The sequence below is a fragment of the Mastomys coucha genome, unplaced genomic scaffold, assembly GCF_008632895.1.
Source record: "Mastomys coucha isolate ucsf_1 unplaced genomic scaffold, UCSF_Mcou_1 pScaffold23, whole genome shotgun sequence".
NCBI lineage: Eukaryota > Metazoa > Chordata > Mammalia > Rodentia > Muridae > Mastomys > Mastomys coucha.
In genome coordinates, this window is record NW_022196906.1 from 16,649,936 (window position 1) to 16,665,614 (window position 15,679).

The following is a 15,679-nucleotide window of genomic DNA, read 5'->3' on the forward strand; positions in this document are numbered from 1 at the left end:
GTCGACTCTGCTACCAAGAATGTGCAGATCCACTACCATCACCTGGAAACCGGAAACCCGGACGACAATACTCTCGAGGTTCAAAGCCCACCACCTCCAGCCTCTGCTACTCAACAGCCCGCATCAAGACCATATGGGCAGCCCCTGCATTTCCAGGCTGTACGAGATGCTGGATGGAGAGCTTGGTTTTGCCCTAGACGCCTTTGGTGAACCCTAGTAAGATCCTCCCGCCCCTCGTGACTCTCTTGCCTTAACTGTCCTTGGCCCTCTGTGGTTTTACCCCACGGCCAGTAGACCTGGTAAGTCAGTGACCTGAAGTGGATGGATAAGACTCGACCACCTAAGACAGGGCAGCCTCAGGTGGGGGGGCTGACCCAGAGACGGGTAAGAGCTCGAGCACCGCCCTCTAACAGGCTCAGGTCCACCGTGAGACCCTCTCATTGGCCGGGATCGTGTTAACTCTTTAATCAAGGGTTTAGCCCTCCCGGGCCAGGGTTGTAAAACCACCCCCCGAGAACGCGTTGCAGAGAGCGCCTTTACTAAATACAGAGGGGGGAGATGTTGGGAACCAAATGGCACTTGGCTGACCTGCCTCCACCTGACTAGTATCCAGAGATAGATATTCTGCCTGGCAACCACAAATTTCCTGTTTGGCCCTGAGAGAAGCATGATCAGTGTACCTTGACTTTTGAGAAACCATTACCTACCCAACCGTTTCCTCCCTACCTGTTGTCCTCGGGGTTCCACCTCAGAAGATCTTGTAATTCTTCACTGTACTCCCTCCTGCCCCCCGCCCTTCCAAAACCTTGTTTTAAATTTGAGCTCCTGCTTTTAGTAAATGGCTCTTGACAAGCAATGCTTCCTTGAGTCCTGTCTTCTCTCTCGCCCATTCTTTATTTTCGTGTCCCCCGAATTACTGAGACCCGCGGGTTGGGTCAGGTGCTGGCTTTAAAGAAAAGAAAATGACCCCCGTTCCTAAGGCTGAGTATATCTGCCTTTGCTTTTCTTCCCTGCGGTGCTGAGGCTTGAGCTCGTGTAGGGTCTGTATATGCTGGGCAAGCCCTGCCACTGAGCTGCACAGAGCCACCTCTGTGCCTCTGAAGCCTCTCTTCTCAGTCTGAGACAAGAGCTCACTACACTGCTCAGGTTTGTCTTTCAGTTCTCACATCTCACACTGCTGACCTGCTAAATAGAGAATACTTTTAATTGTAGTCTTTTTCTCCTTTTTCTTTTTTTCTCGTCTGAGACAGGGCCTCATATAGGCCAGGTTGGCCTCAACCTCACTCTGTAGCCAAACTCACGATCCTTCTCCTGTACCCCTAAGTGATGGCATTACAGGCATGCACCATCATGCTTCCTTAATGCTGTGCTGGGACTGGAACCAAGGGCTGTGTGCATGCTATCAAAGGAGCCACACCTCCGCCCCCGCCCCCCTCCCGTGAGCTGTTTGTTATCTGTCACAGAGCGTGACAGGTTGATTGACAGCTTCGGGGAAAAGCTGTACAGAGCAGTTCACTATAGACTACCCAGCTAACATTGCCATCTGTGCCAACTGTAAATAGTGACAGAATGGGGTTTTACTTACAACTCGGAACTGTTCTAACTTCTGGTTGCCTTTGATAAAGAAAGGGCATTCTTTGTCGCCTGTTCGATGGCCATACCGTTTGCAACGCCAACCTAAAATCACACACACAAAACAACAAACAAACAAAAAACAATTCTCTAAGATTATATGTTCTCATCTCACTGAGATAATGTTTCAGTAGATTCAAGTTTTTCTTTAGACTCCAATTCTAAAATACACAGGATTAATGGATGAAACCATGGAGGTCCCAGAAAGCGATGAGGGTCAACTAACTGCTTCCTTACACACCTTTGGATCTTGTCAGGTTAGGAGTAAATGTTCCATTACCAGATATTATGAAGCAATGCATTGCAAAAATATCAATAAAATGTGAATTTACTCAGTGTACTTTACTACATTTTATAGAAATAGGGTCAATGGTGGTGCCTAGCACTGACATGGTGGCCCACAACCACCTGCAACTCCAGTTCCAGGGCATCCAATGCTCTCTTTTGGCCCCATGGGCTGCTGTATGCATGTGGTAAACATGAACTCATGCAAGCACACATACACATGAAAATAATTAAAAAGTAGAATACTCTTTTTATTTGTAAAATGGCTCTCAAGGTTAGTGAGAGAGAATGGCTCAATGTGCTTAAGGCTACGGTTAAAATCTCCAGGTGCTCATCAATAGTATCTTCTTGGGTTGAGTAAACCAGATATGGAGTGCCACACACACACCCGACCCAGGTACAGTTCGAATTTCTAGACTTAAGTGATACTTACCTCTGAAGCCCTAGGACTTAAAGGGCATACTTCTGTTCTATTTAAGGGCTAGCCTTGAATTCACAGAGATAGCCTGCCTCTCACTTGGAGTGCTTGGATTAAAGGCTTGCACCATAACTAACCTGACCTTGTTTTTTTTTTTTTTTTTTTTTTTTTTTTAAAAAAAACGTATTTTTAAAATATATGCAGGCTGGTGAGATGGCTCAGTGGGGAAGAGCACCAACTGCTCTTCAGAAGGTCATGAGTTCAAATCCCAGCAATCACATGGTGGTTCACAACCACCCGTAATGAGATCTCACACCCTCTTCTGATGCGTCTGAAGACAGCTACAGTGTACTTACATATAATAAATAAAAATAAATCTTTAAAAAAAAAATATATATATGCATCTGTATCTGAGAATGTGTTTGTACACATAAGTGCACTGCCCAAAGAGGCTAGGTAATGGTGTGGGATCCCCTGGAACTGGAGTTACAGGTGGTTGTGAGCGATCCACTGAACTGTGGTCCTCTGCAGAGTACTATGCACACTTAACTGCTGAGCCAGCAGCCTCTCCAGCTTGAGCCTCATGTTTAAACAAAACATTCTCTTTAAATATTAGTTCCATTAGAACTACATCATAACCTGAAGAACAGAGAAACCATGTTTAAAGACATTTTTAGTTGTTGTTGTTTTGCTTTTTGTAGCTCTGCCTGTCCTGGAACTACTTAGACCTCTAGAGCTCAGAGAGAGCTGCATGCCTCTGCCGATCAAGTGCTGGGATTAAAGTGTGTATCACGATACCCGGCTAAAGAGATTTATAATGAGAAGTAGCTGAAGGCCCTGAGGACCTGATAAAATAAACACATATAAACATGTTTCAAGTCACAGAATCAGGCATATAACTCAAAGTAGTGAATATGGACTTGTGTGGTGTGGCAGCCCGAGTTGTGTGACACAGCAAGGATGGAGTCCCAGTTGCCCCCACATCTTTTCACTCCATCCAGATGGAGGCAAGTCAGGGCTGCCTGGGGACAGTGAGCCAAGTGACAGCTGTGTTTAGGTGCTGACCAAGGAGGTCAGGAAACAAGAGGCTGCTGGAAAGATAACCTCACTTGGTCCACGCCTGCAACTACAGAAAGCATGCTGTAAGGGATTCAGAGTCCTCTTTGGCACCTGCATTCAAATGTGGGAATGTATGATTCATGTCAAGGCTAGACCACTCTCTGCCTTATTCCCTTCAGAAACAGTTTACCACAAAGTTGCTATTTGGGCCAGCCAATATGCTCTCAGGAGCCCCATCACTACCGTCTAAAGCTTGGGTTCCTGGCATTTCCATGTTTTACATGGGTGCTGGGGATCCTTTAAGGATGACTTCTGACCTGCTTTTATCCTCATGGGTACCAACGTTAACTTACAGAAAGAGACACACCTAAGCCTAGGACTAGGAAAGATGTGGCAGGCCTACCCTGAGTTCCAGGCCAGCAAGTGCTGTGGCAAGGCATCTCATCTCAACCTTTCCTCCAGTCATCCAGTACAGCCTGAAGATGAAGGACCGCATACTGAACCAATGCTAGCCACATCAGCAATACTCAGGGGATGCGAAATGCCAAGGGGCATGGCTGGACACATACACATCCAAGTGCATATTAGTTTTGCTCAAAATTATTTCTAAGAACATGGAGGGACCCATGGCTCCAGTTGCATATGAAGGAGAGGATTGCCTTATCTGGCATCAATGGGAGGGGAGACCCCTGGTCCTGTGAAGGCTAGATGCCCTAGTGTAGGAGAATGCTTAGGGTGGTAAGGTGGGAGGGGGTGGGTGAGCAATCTCATAGAAGCAGGGGGAGGAGGGATGGGATGGGGGTTTGCAGAGGGGAAAGGAGGAAAGAGGAAAACATTTAAAATGTAAATAAATAAAATATCCAATAAAAAATAAGAATTGAAAATAATAATAATAATAGTAATTATTATTATTATTATTGGCTTTTTCGAGACAGGGTTTCTCTGTATAGCCCTGGCTGTCCTGGAACTCTATAGACCAGGCTGGCCTCCAACTCAGAAATCTACCTGCCTCTGCCTCCCAAGTGCTGGGATTAAAGGTGTGCACCACCACTGCCCTGCGGGGAAAATAATTATTTTGTTTTTGTTGTTTTGGTTTTTTCGAGACATCGTTTCTCTGTATAGCCCCAGTTGTCCTGGAACTCACTCTATAGACCAGGCTGGCCTCGAACTCAGAAATCCGCCTGCCTCTGCCTCCCAGGTGCTGGGATTAAAGGCGTGCACCACCATTGCCCGGCGAAAAAAATTATTTTAAAGTGAAGGTAACATACCAGCATGGTGGTGGTGGAAACTTGTAACCCCAGCACTTAGGAAGCTGAGCCAATATGATTGCCAATTCAAGGCCACTCAGGGCTGTATAGGAGATGGTATAGCAAAACAACAACTACGACGACGACAACAACAACAACAACAACAACAACAACAATCACCACCACCACCACCACCACCACCACCTCCAAAAAACCCAAAAGATGATCCTGGTAATTCTGAATGTGGTCCACAGCAGACGTGAGAACATGAAAGTACAATTAGTAGTGCAGACTCTGAGGAGCCCTCAGCAATACAAACGTAGACCAGAATGTAGCCGTGTTAGCAGGGAAGGGACTATGACAGCTCAGTGGTGGGGCATACAGGGAGATGCTGCAGTTCTCTGTGCTACATGAAGAATCAAAAAGATGGGGTAAGGATGAGGGATTGTGATCTGTACACTTAGCAGTTTGAGAAACACTTCTCTTTTCTATATATATTTCAATATTTTATGTTATTTTGTTTGTTTGTATAGAAAGACAGACAGATATGTCTGTCTGTCTGTCTATATTCCACATTCATGTCTGGTGTCTAAGGAGGCCAGAAGAGATCACTGGATTCCTGGCACTGGGATTGTAGAGGGTTGTTATGCTGCCATGTAGATGCAGAGACTGGAGTCCCAGTCCTCCGAAGAGTAATGTGTTGGTTTGAATGAAATGGCCCCAGAGACTCGACCTTTGAATACTTGGTCCTCAGCTGGTGGAACTATTTGGGAAGAACTAGGTGTGGCCTCATTGGAGGTATGTCTCTGGGGTTGGGCTAAGAGGTTTCAAAAGCCCACACCACTCCTAGCTGGTTCTCAGCCTCCTCCTTATGGATGAGATGTGAGCTCATAGCTCCCACCCCCTTGCCAGGCCTGCTGCCTGCGGCCATGCACCCCATCATGGTGTCATAGCACTCTCTGAAAGCAGCCTCAAACTCAACACTTTTGTTCTATGTTGCCCCATCCACGGTGTTCTGTCATGGCAACAGAAAAGTGAGCAGGACAATTGGCCAGTGCTCTTAGTATCTAAGCCATCTCTCCAGGCCCAGAGCCACTTTTCTTAATACCAGAGCCAAGGAGAGTGTGCATGTTTGTGTATCTGTGTCTCTTTCTTTTTCTGGTCTGCTTTGTAAGACCTGGAATGTCTTACAAAGTGGGTAGAAATAATTGTGAGAAAAAAATACAAAAATATCTTGTTTTCAGAAACTGTACATCATCATATGAACAAGAACACATTCCTGGGAGCACCATAGGACTCTTGACATGTTTTTGGCTTAAAAACATGGTACCAGCAGGAATCCATTTAATGAGGAAAATACAGACGTACCCCAAGAAGGACCAGGAGATAAACTTCATAGCTCTCTTCTTTCTTTTCTTGTTTATATGTTTCTATGGGTGCTCTGCCTGCAGGTGAGTTTGGTGCTCTCAGGGTCAGAAGTTAGCACCCTAGCCTTTGCACTGGAATTACGGACTGCTGTGAGTTGCCCTGGGGGTGCTGAGAACCAGCCCCAGGCCCTCTGCAAGGGCAACACGGTGCTTTTAACCACTGAGCTGTCTTTACAGCCCAATCTGTTTTTAATTAAAAGTAATAAGTTCTAGGCCAGGCTAGGCTACAGAATGGGAGTCTGTCTCCAAAGCAAGCAAGCAATCAAGCAAACAACTAACTTAGGGGCTAGAAAGATGGCTTAGCAGTCAAGAGCTCTTAATAGTCCAGCAGAGCACCCATATTCGGCAGCTTACAACTCTAGCTTAAGGGAACACATGCACATAATAACAAAAATAAAATCTAGGGCCCTTGAGAGATGGCTCATCAGTTAGGAGCAAAGGAGACAGGTTTTGGTTCCTGGAGCTGGGCGGGCTCCACCACCTCTGGCCACTCCAGGCTCTGCAGTCACGGCCCATCTCCTCACCACCACACTAGCACACAGAGTCAAAATAAATCCTTAAGAATCTTCTAAACAGGTAATGAAAATAGTAGCAAATTATCCTACACAACTTTCTTCAGATCTTTACAAATTAGTCACAGGCTTTCCATTGAGAATAAAAAAACAATTTTAATCAAAGATAGCTGGCCATCAGGGTTAATATCCATAAGCCAGCCCTATCTTGTGAAAGTTTGTAAATTTTGTTTTTAAAAGATTTATTTAGGGGCTGGCGAGATGGCTCAGTGGGTAAGAGTACTGACTGCTCTTCCAAAGGTCGTGAGTTCAAATCCCAACAACCACATGGTGGCTCACAACCACCCGTAATGAGATCGGACACGTCTGAAGACAGCTGCAGTAAATTACGCCGGAGCGAGTGGGGCCAGCAGAGGTCCTGAGATCAACAGCAGCCACACACGGTAGCTCACGGCCATCTGTACAGCTACAGTGTACTCATACAAATAAAATAAATAAAAATAAATCTAAAAAAAAAGATTTATTTATTATTATAAATGAGTACACTGTAGCTGTCTTCAGACCACCAGAAGAGGGCATCAGATTTCATTATGGGTGGTTGCGTGCCACCATGTGGCTGCTGGGATTTGAACTCATGACCTTTGGAAGAGCAGTCGGTGCTCTAACCCACTGAGCCATCTCACCAGCCCCAGAAAGTTTGTAAATTTTGATTTAAGGCTATGGTTGCACTGCCTGCATATGTGTCTGTGGATTATGTGTACATAATGCAGGCCAGAAGAGAGCACTGGATCCTCTGGAACTTGAGTTATAAACTTTTGAGGCACCACCTGATAGGAACCCAAATTCTGGTCCTTTGTAAGGACATCATTGCCCTGTCTGGCACTCAAGTCTTTTAGTTCCCCTGCCTGGTAAACTTGTCCACATCTCCTCCAGCAGATAGAACTTTTGTTTATATAAAGCCTGGCAAACACTCCAGGAACTGGATAAGCCCCAGCTCTGTTCCCTCTGAGGTTCCTTCACTTATACTTCCATTCTTAAACACTGACTAGCCATAGAAGCCTGTGATGTTGGACCTCATCCAATGGAGGAAAGGCACAGTCAATGACATCAGAACAAAAGTCCAGGCACTTGCTGACACTCTGTGCTTGGTCGCTTGGTTTAGGTCATGGGACACTCTTTTTACACCCTTACTGAGTCACTTGCCCTTTCTTCTTGTGTCTTTGTGTAACACTGAGTACCTGCTTCCAATACCTCAATCTAAGGAAATCTATAACCTTGCCCAGCACACCAAGGAGCCGGCCAGTAAGCAGCATTTCTCCATAGCCTTGTTATCAGCTCCAACCTCTAGGTTTCTACCCTTTAAGTTCCTGCCTTGATTTCTCTCAATGGTCTGTGACTTAGGACATACAAGACAAATAATAAGCACTTTCCTCCCTACGTAAACTAAGACACATCCTTAGGCTGGGTATCAACTGGGCAAATAAGAACCCAGGCAAACACTTAAAACAAAACAAAACAAAACAAAAACTGGGGACTGATACACTCAAAAGAGGCTCTCAGAAGTCCTGACAGGGCCCTGGTTTTGTAGAGCCCTGCCAGGGCCTGGGACTGTGCACATGCCTTGGGAAGATGCTAGAATCCAACTCTCTTACTCCTTTGTGACCCGAGGCCTGAGACGATAGAGCCATGTGTGGTGACATACATCTGTAGGCTTTAGCTACTCAGGAGGTATGGCAGGAAGATTAGATAATACAGAAGACCTGACAAGAAGAGAGTAAGCTAAAGCAGAGATTTAAACTGTGTCAATTCCTTCCTTTCTCTGTCTCTGTCTCTCTCTCTCACACACACACACCCTCCCTAGCTTACTCATAATAAAGGTAGGTTTCTTGGATTTATGTGGTTGAAGAGATCCCTGACAAATTATTAGCTGACCATACTAACTGAGCCACACACTTCAGAGAATACAGACTTTCAGAATTGTCCTGGGAAAGTTACTACTAAGATGCAAGAAATGTGTAAGAAAAACTTGTGTAATGCACACACAGTCCAGGTAATAAAGATGCCACACCAACTGGTCAGACCCTCCAAAGCAGAGTCAGAATTCTTTGTCATGAAATCATTTGAAAATAAGAAGAAAAGAGTTTGTTTCTCAGTTTCTACACAGAGGTTCACAACCATCCCTATCCCTAAGCCCAGCCAGGCCCTGGGGATCTTCTGACTTCTGAGGGTGCCAAGCATGCATGTGGTATACATGCATCCATGCAGGCAAAACAAAACAAACAAGAAACTCCATGACTAAACTTTTTGAAAGCTATATAGTGGTACAGATTTAACATAGCAACATTCTATGGGGAGACCAAGGCAGGAGGATTGAGAATTCAAAGTCAGCCTGGCTGGGGCCAGATGTGGAGACACACTTTGTTTGTTTGTTTGTTTTTTAAAGATTTATTTATTTATTATATGTAAGTACACTATAGCTGTCTTCAGACACTCCAAAAGAGGAAGTCAGATCTCATTAGGGGTGGTTGTGAGTCACCATGTGGTTGCTGGGATTTGAACTCAGAACCTTCAGAAGAGCAGTCAGTGCTCTTAACTGCTGAGCCATCTCGCTAGCTCCTGTTTGTTTTGTTTTTGAAGACAGGGTTTCCCTGTGTAGCCCTGGCTGTCTGGGAACTCACTCTGTAGACTAGGCTGGCCTTAAACTCAGAGATCTGCCTGCCTCTGCTTCCTGAGTGCTGGAATTAAGGATGTGCTCCATCGCTGCCTGGCAAGGAGGCACACACCTTTGATCCCAGCACCAAGAGGCAGATTTCTAAATATGAACTCAAGGGCAGTCATGGCTATATAGTAAGGCCTGATCTTAAAATCTAAAAAAACCATGCTGGACAGCGGTAGTGTGTGCCTTTAATCCCAGCACTTGGGAGGCAGAGGCAGGTGTTTCACTGTCAGTTCAAGGCCCGCCTGGTCTACAGCCAGGGCTACACAGAGAAACCCTGTCTCAAAAACCAAACAAACAGAAACACCACACACACACACACACACACACACACACACACACACACACACCCCAAGACAAAGAAAAACCCAAAAAGCAAAAACAACAAAACCAAGGGAACAAACAAACAAAACCCAAATACCCCAACCTGGGCCGTGGAGACTGGGCCTGGTTTCAAAAAGAACAAAATGCGACAGTAACCTGACAGGTGTATCCTGTGAAGTGCTATAATTTGTGTGTAACAACCCTGGAGGCAGGTGGCACACAATATGCATGGAGAACTCTGCCTATCCACGGCCAGTGGCCTGTGGTCAGTCTTGTCCGGCCAGTGGAAAAGCATCACTTGACACTGGCAGCCTGTGAGCAGAGCTCTGCTGCACCCTTCCTACGGTGTCTCTCATGGTTTGCTTCTTTTGTTGAGGTAGTACTACCTCCCTGCCCATGGCTAAGGAAAGATCACTGGATTCCAACGTAAAAGCTTTGGAGTCCGGTCAGCCATAAAGCTCAGCCTATAACTGCATCTGCCATGTAGGGGAAAAGAACCAACTCCCACAGGTTCTCCTCTGACCTACACATGTATACCATGGAAACTACATATACAATAGATACATACACACAGTAATTAGTAAATAAAAATTTAGGTACTAGTAAAGTACTCATCTGGCATGGGCAATGTCCTAGAGTTGATCAGTTGATCCCTATAGCAACACAGACAGACAGACAGACAGACACACACACACACACACACACACACAAACACACACACACACACACACACCGTGTGAAGAGAACAAGCTAAGTAAAAGAGGTATGGCACTGTGAAATACGGCATATAACATGTGTGTACAGAGGAATGCTGTAGTTTGGATCTGATTTGTCCCACGAAGGTTCCTGTTTTGAAAGCCTTGTTCACAGTGTAGTAGTGTAAGGTAGAGAACCCTTTAAGATGTGGGTTAGTGCTTAGAGGCAGGTTTCAGTCATGGGGACTGCCAGGTCTGGAGTGACTGTACGCCCATCTCCATCACTCCCTGCCTGTGCTCTCTTTGGCTTCTTCATCACGTATGATGCTAGCAGGGAACACAGCCCAGAATGCTCATGCTGTGCTGTGTAGACCCTGCAGCCATCAAACTGTGGGCCAAATAAACCTGCTCTTGAGTTACCCACGCCCTGCATCTTGTTTAGTAGACGACAGACTGCCAGACAGCACTCAAGCCCTTGCACACTTACATTGCATAACTTTGACCTCTCTCCCCAGGGGCATCCACAGTCCTTTAGTCGGAGCATGAGCCAGAAACTCCCTGGCATGTTCGTTGCCAGGCACATCTGGTATACAGTCTTCTGGCTTCGTCTCATCCTCCTACAGGAAGATATCAGTGTATAAACAACAGAACAAAACCAGAACCAAAAAAACAAAATTGAAACTAAAACAAGCAAACAAAATGAAACCAAAACAGGACTCCTCCTTGCAAGGTTACTGTTGTCTGGCTTCCTCTCTCTGTGACAAGGCCCACCCTAACAGGACTCCCAGGGACTACACAAGGCCCACCCTAGTGGCACCCCCAGGGGCTGCAGAGGCAAAGAATCAGTGAGACAACTACACAGAGAAACAGCTCAGCCTCTAAAGTCACTATGAAGCACAAGTTCCATGCAGGAATGACTTGTGACCTCCACGCACTAAAATAAAATACATGAAAAAGGTTTCACTTTTTTTCATAGCCTGTGTATGGAGGAAAGGCAGTCGAACATTAGCGAGAGATGTCACATGAAAACAGCTCTAAAACACTGACACCTGGGGAGAAGCAGACTCCTCCCAGGAGGCAGGTGGGGTGGGAAGACAGCCTAGGAGGCTGTCCGACTTCTCTCTTAAAGGCCACTTGCGTCTCTGATGGAGAGTTTCACCAGGGTATAACTGTATTTAGAACTGGAGTATTTCTTTACTTTCTGGTTATTTAAAACATTTCTTTTACTGGAAGTCTTCTGGGCTTTGCCTGCTTCTGAGTCCCTCCTACTGAAACACCCAGATTCTGTTGCTAGGCTGCAGGGGGTCCCTAAGAGTGCTGCCCTAAGCACTGAGCGTGTCCTCTCAGGCCTCTTCTCAGGCCTCCTCACAGGCTCCCGTAGCTGAGAGCACTCAAGACTCCAAGCCTAAATGTACCGAGGAGATGGCTGAGTGAAGAAGACAAGAACGGACAGCAGAGCTTCTAGAAGATCCTACCAGAGGCAGAAGGAAGCTGTGTTTCAGGACTTCAAGTGTTTATACTAGTTCCTTGGGACAGGGGATGACAGCAGATTAAATTTCTAGGAAGGCATAGCCTTTGTGACAAAGTTCACAATTAGGGTTCACCTGGTATATGTTTTCCTATAAGGCAGTGGATCTCAACTTGTGGGGTGGTGATTCCTCGGGTTTAAATGACCCTTTCACAGGGGTCAGCTAAGACCAGTGGAAAACAGATACTTTAGGATTCACAACAGTAACAACATTACAGTTATGAAGCAGCAATAAGATAATTGTATGGTTAGAAGTCACAACATGAGGAACTGTGTATTAAAGAGTCGCAGCATTAGGAAGGTTGAGAACCACTGATACAAGGAGATTGAAAACACACACACACACACACACACACACACACACACACACACACACAATTTTTCTCCTAATACACCACTAAGCTCACAAGTACATTTAATAGAGTAGCCAAACATACAGCCGCTTACCTTTATAAACCCAGGAGGAGGTTTCTCATAACTAGAAAATGAAACACAAAAAGCTGGCTTTATCAAACAGGTTAACAATGCACATACATCTACACAGGGCAAAGCAGAGGCTTGCTGCAGATTAGAACACCTCTTCAGAGGCTTCCCCTGCCACACCCAGACACTAACCACAGCCCCACAATCTCCACAGGAGCCACTCCAGGCTCATGAGGTTTGTCTGTGGGGCAAGTGGCAGCACAGGAGGGGGAGTGATGTGCAAAGAACAACACTCGGGTGCCCCAAGATTCCTATGACCTCCCCAGAGTGAACAGGACACTTCAGTCTGACCCACTCCTCTTTAAGCCCCAGAAAGTGCTCATCGCTGGAAGGCCGAAGGGACAGAAAAGCGCAAGGATGTATGTTTGCTTTGTTCTGACTCTTGTATGCAGGGCCTAAGGGGTCTTCAGATTTTCCCTTTCCTGCTTGGAAATGTAGGAGAAATAACTTGGTAAGGGAATGGCAGAGGTTGTCTTCTGTTGCTGTCACCAACACCATGACCAAATGCAACTTGGAGAGGAAAGGGTTTATGTCAGCTTACAGGTTAGGTTAGGTTATCATTGACTGAAGCAGAGACCATGGCTTGTTCTGTATAGCTTGCTCAGACTACTTTCTTATACGACCAGTGTCCAAGGCTGGCACTGCCCACAGTGGGTTAGGCCTTCTCACATTCATCATTAATTAAAAAAAATGTCCCCAGACTTCCCACAGGCCAATCTGATGGTAGGAATTCCTCAGTTGAGCTTCTGTTTTCTCAGGTGTCTTTAGTTTGTGTCAAGTTGACAAAAACTAACCAGTATAAAGATGGGCTAGAAATGCCATGAATCCAGAGCCTTTAAAGGTCGGGGCAAGGTTGGATCCTCTGAACGCGGCATAGTAAATGGCTGGGTAGGATCAAAATCAGCTTCTTAGGCTTGGTGTAGTTAGTGCCTTTTCCAAAGCAGATACTTAAGACGTTTTCAACATGCAGTGACACAACACTAACTCGGCAAAGCCAATAAAAACCTGGGTCATTTGGCTACACTATAGTCCATCAGTAGCCATTAATTACCAATATCAACAAAGTCTCAGGCATCGGGCCTGAAAGGAACTTGCTAGTAAAGTACATGAACCCCCAAATCTACTACTGAGCTACAAGTGTTGAACAAACAACATACGGCCAATTATAACAGGGTCAAAATCCACAAATAAGATGTATCTTAAGACTGTAAAGGAATGTGATACAATTACAGATTTTGAAATTTGTTATTATTAGCAAAAAGTGTTCCATAAAAGTACATTATATAGATGTTTTTGTAAGTTCAAAGTAAGGTGACTGGTATTTATCACTAGGACAAATAAATTCATATATTCAAAAAAGATACTACACCTTAAAGTATTAGTCAAGTGCTAAGTAAAAGAGATTAAGAAAGTAAAATAAATTTGTTTCCACTGTGACAGTTAACAAAATCTAGGCTGGCTGAGTGTGGTGGTGCACACCTTTAATGTCAGCACTTGGGAGGCAGAGGTAGTTGGATCTCTAGTTCTAGACCAACCAGGACTACATTGTAAGAGCCTGTCTCACAAAACAAAAAAGGAAAGAAATGTGGGACTGGAGGCCCAAGAGGTGGGCACCTCAGTGGAAGAGCATCAGCCCATCACGTACAAGACTTTGACTCCAGAACTCCCATCCCCAAACCCCAAACCTACATTTGGATGGAGGAATAGTTTGGTGGTATAACCTGGGCCTGGGCTCTTTAGCTGTAGACCAAATCCCCAGGACTAATGTTAAAAAAGGAAAACTAAACAAACAGGTTAAAAAAAATAAAAGATCAATTATTTTTGTTATTGTTTGAGATAGGGCCTTATTTTGTAGCCTAGGTTGGGCTTGAACTCATGACAATCTTTCTGCTTCAGTCTCCTGAGTGCTGAACTCCAGAAAGGTGTAGTAAACTTCTGTTGTTGTTGTTGTTGTTCTTCTTCTTCTTCTTCTTTTTTTTTTTTTTTGGTTTTTTGAGACAGGGTTTCTCTGTGTAGCCCTGGCTGTCCTGGAACTCACTCTGTAGACCAGGCTGGCCTCGAACTCAGAAATCTATCTGCTGGGCACAGGGACACATGACTTTAACTCCAGTACTCAGGAGCCAGGTGGATCTCTGAGTTTGAGGTCAGTCAGGGCTACAGAGAGAGTTCCAAGATACCAGGGCTACAGAGAGACCAGGTCTCAAAACAAGGAAAAAAAAAACCTCACATAAGCATCTTCCCTAGTCTCTCACTTTAAAAGTTTTATTTTATTTCATTTTAAAGACAAATTCTCACTATATTTTCAAAGGTAGCCTAGAGCTCATTATGTAGCATAGGCTGTCCTTGAACTCAACACAAGCCTCGTATTTCAGCCTTCCTAGTGTACGATGCCATGGCTAACATTATAGTGTCTCACTAGCAAATATAAGTTGAGAATCAAGAATATTTGTTCAGACAACAAAGACAGAATGAAAAGGCAAAACCACAGGTTGGAGATACAGCTCAGCCACTACAGTGCATGTTTTGTGGGCAAGAGGACCTGAGTTAAATCCCCAAAACTGATATAAAAGAAAATAAAAGCTGGACATGCTGGCATGCACTAAAACCCCAGCACTAGGATGAGCCCACAAGCAGAGCCCTTGGGCTTACTCACTAGTTAGGCTAGCCTGCTTAGTGAGTTCTAGGCCAACGAGACACCCTGTCATTGCATCACCCCCGAAGAATGATATCCAAGTCCTCCTCATGCAGGTACAAACACACACACACATACACTGGGGATTTATATATATGGATTTGTTAATGAGGCTATCTAAAGGCCATTAAGTAGATGATTGGTCTATGTTGTAATCCCACAGAAGTTCTAATAACAGTAAAGGATAGATGAACCTGACACAGAGAGTGAGGCAAGCAGGCAAATCGCTTCCTTCTTTTATGCCCTTTTTATGTGGATTGCCACCAGAAGATGTGGTCTAGACTTAGGATGGGCATTCCCACTTCAATGGTCTGATTAAGAAAATCCTTCACAGGGCTGGCAAGATAGCTCATTGGGTAAGAGCACTGCTCTACGGAAGGTCCTGAGTTCAAATCCCAGCAACCACATGGTGGCTCACAATCACCCATGAGATCTGATGCCCTCTTCTGGTGTGTCTGAAGACAGCTACAGTGTATTTACATATAATTAATAAATAAATCTTTTTTTTTTCTTTTTCTTTTTTTGGTTTTTTGAGACAAGGTTTCTCTGTGTAGTCCTGGCTGTCCTGGAACTCACTCTGTAGACCAGGCTTACCTCGAACTCAGAAATCCATCTGCCTCTGCCTCCCAAGTGCTGGGATTAAAGGCGTGCGCCACCACTG

General features: G+C 45.1%; 1 protein-coding gene across 1 annotated transcript in view; it reads right to left on the reverse strand.

The window, feature by feature from the left end:
- Rp9 (RP9 pre-mRNA splicing factor) overlaps positions 1 to 15,679 on the reverse strand; it is a 34,884-nt gene that overhangs the window by 15,344 nt on the left and 3,861 nt on the right. Inside the window, exons 2-4 of the mRNA XM_031344188.1 lie at positions 12,291 to 12,321; positions 10,803 to 10,932; positions 1,586 to 1,677 (exon numbers count right to left, since the gene is read on the reverse strand). Of these exons, the coding sequence (XP_031200048.1) occupies positions 1,586 to 1,677; positions 10,803 to 10,932; positions 12,291 to 12,321 (253 nt within the window). The remainder of the gene's footprint in view (positions 1 to 1,585; positions 1,678 to 10,802; positions 10,933 to 12,290; positions 12,322 to 15,679) is intronic.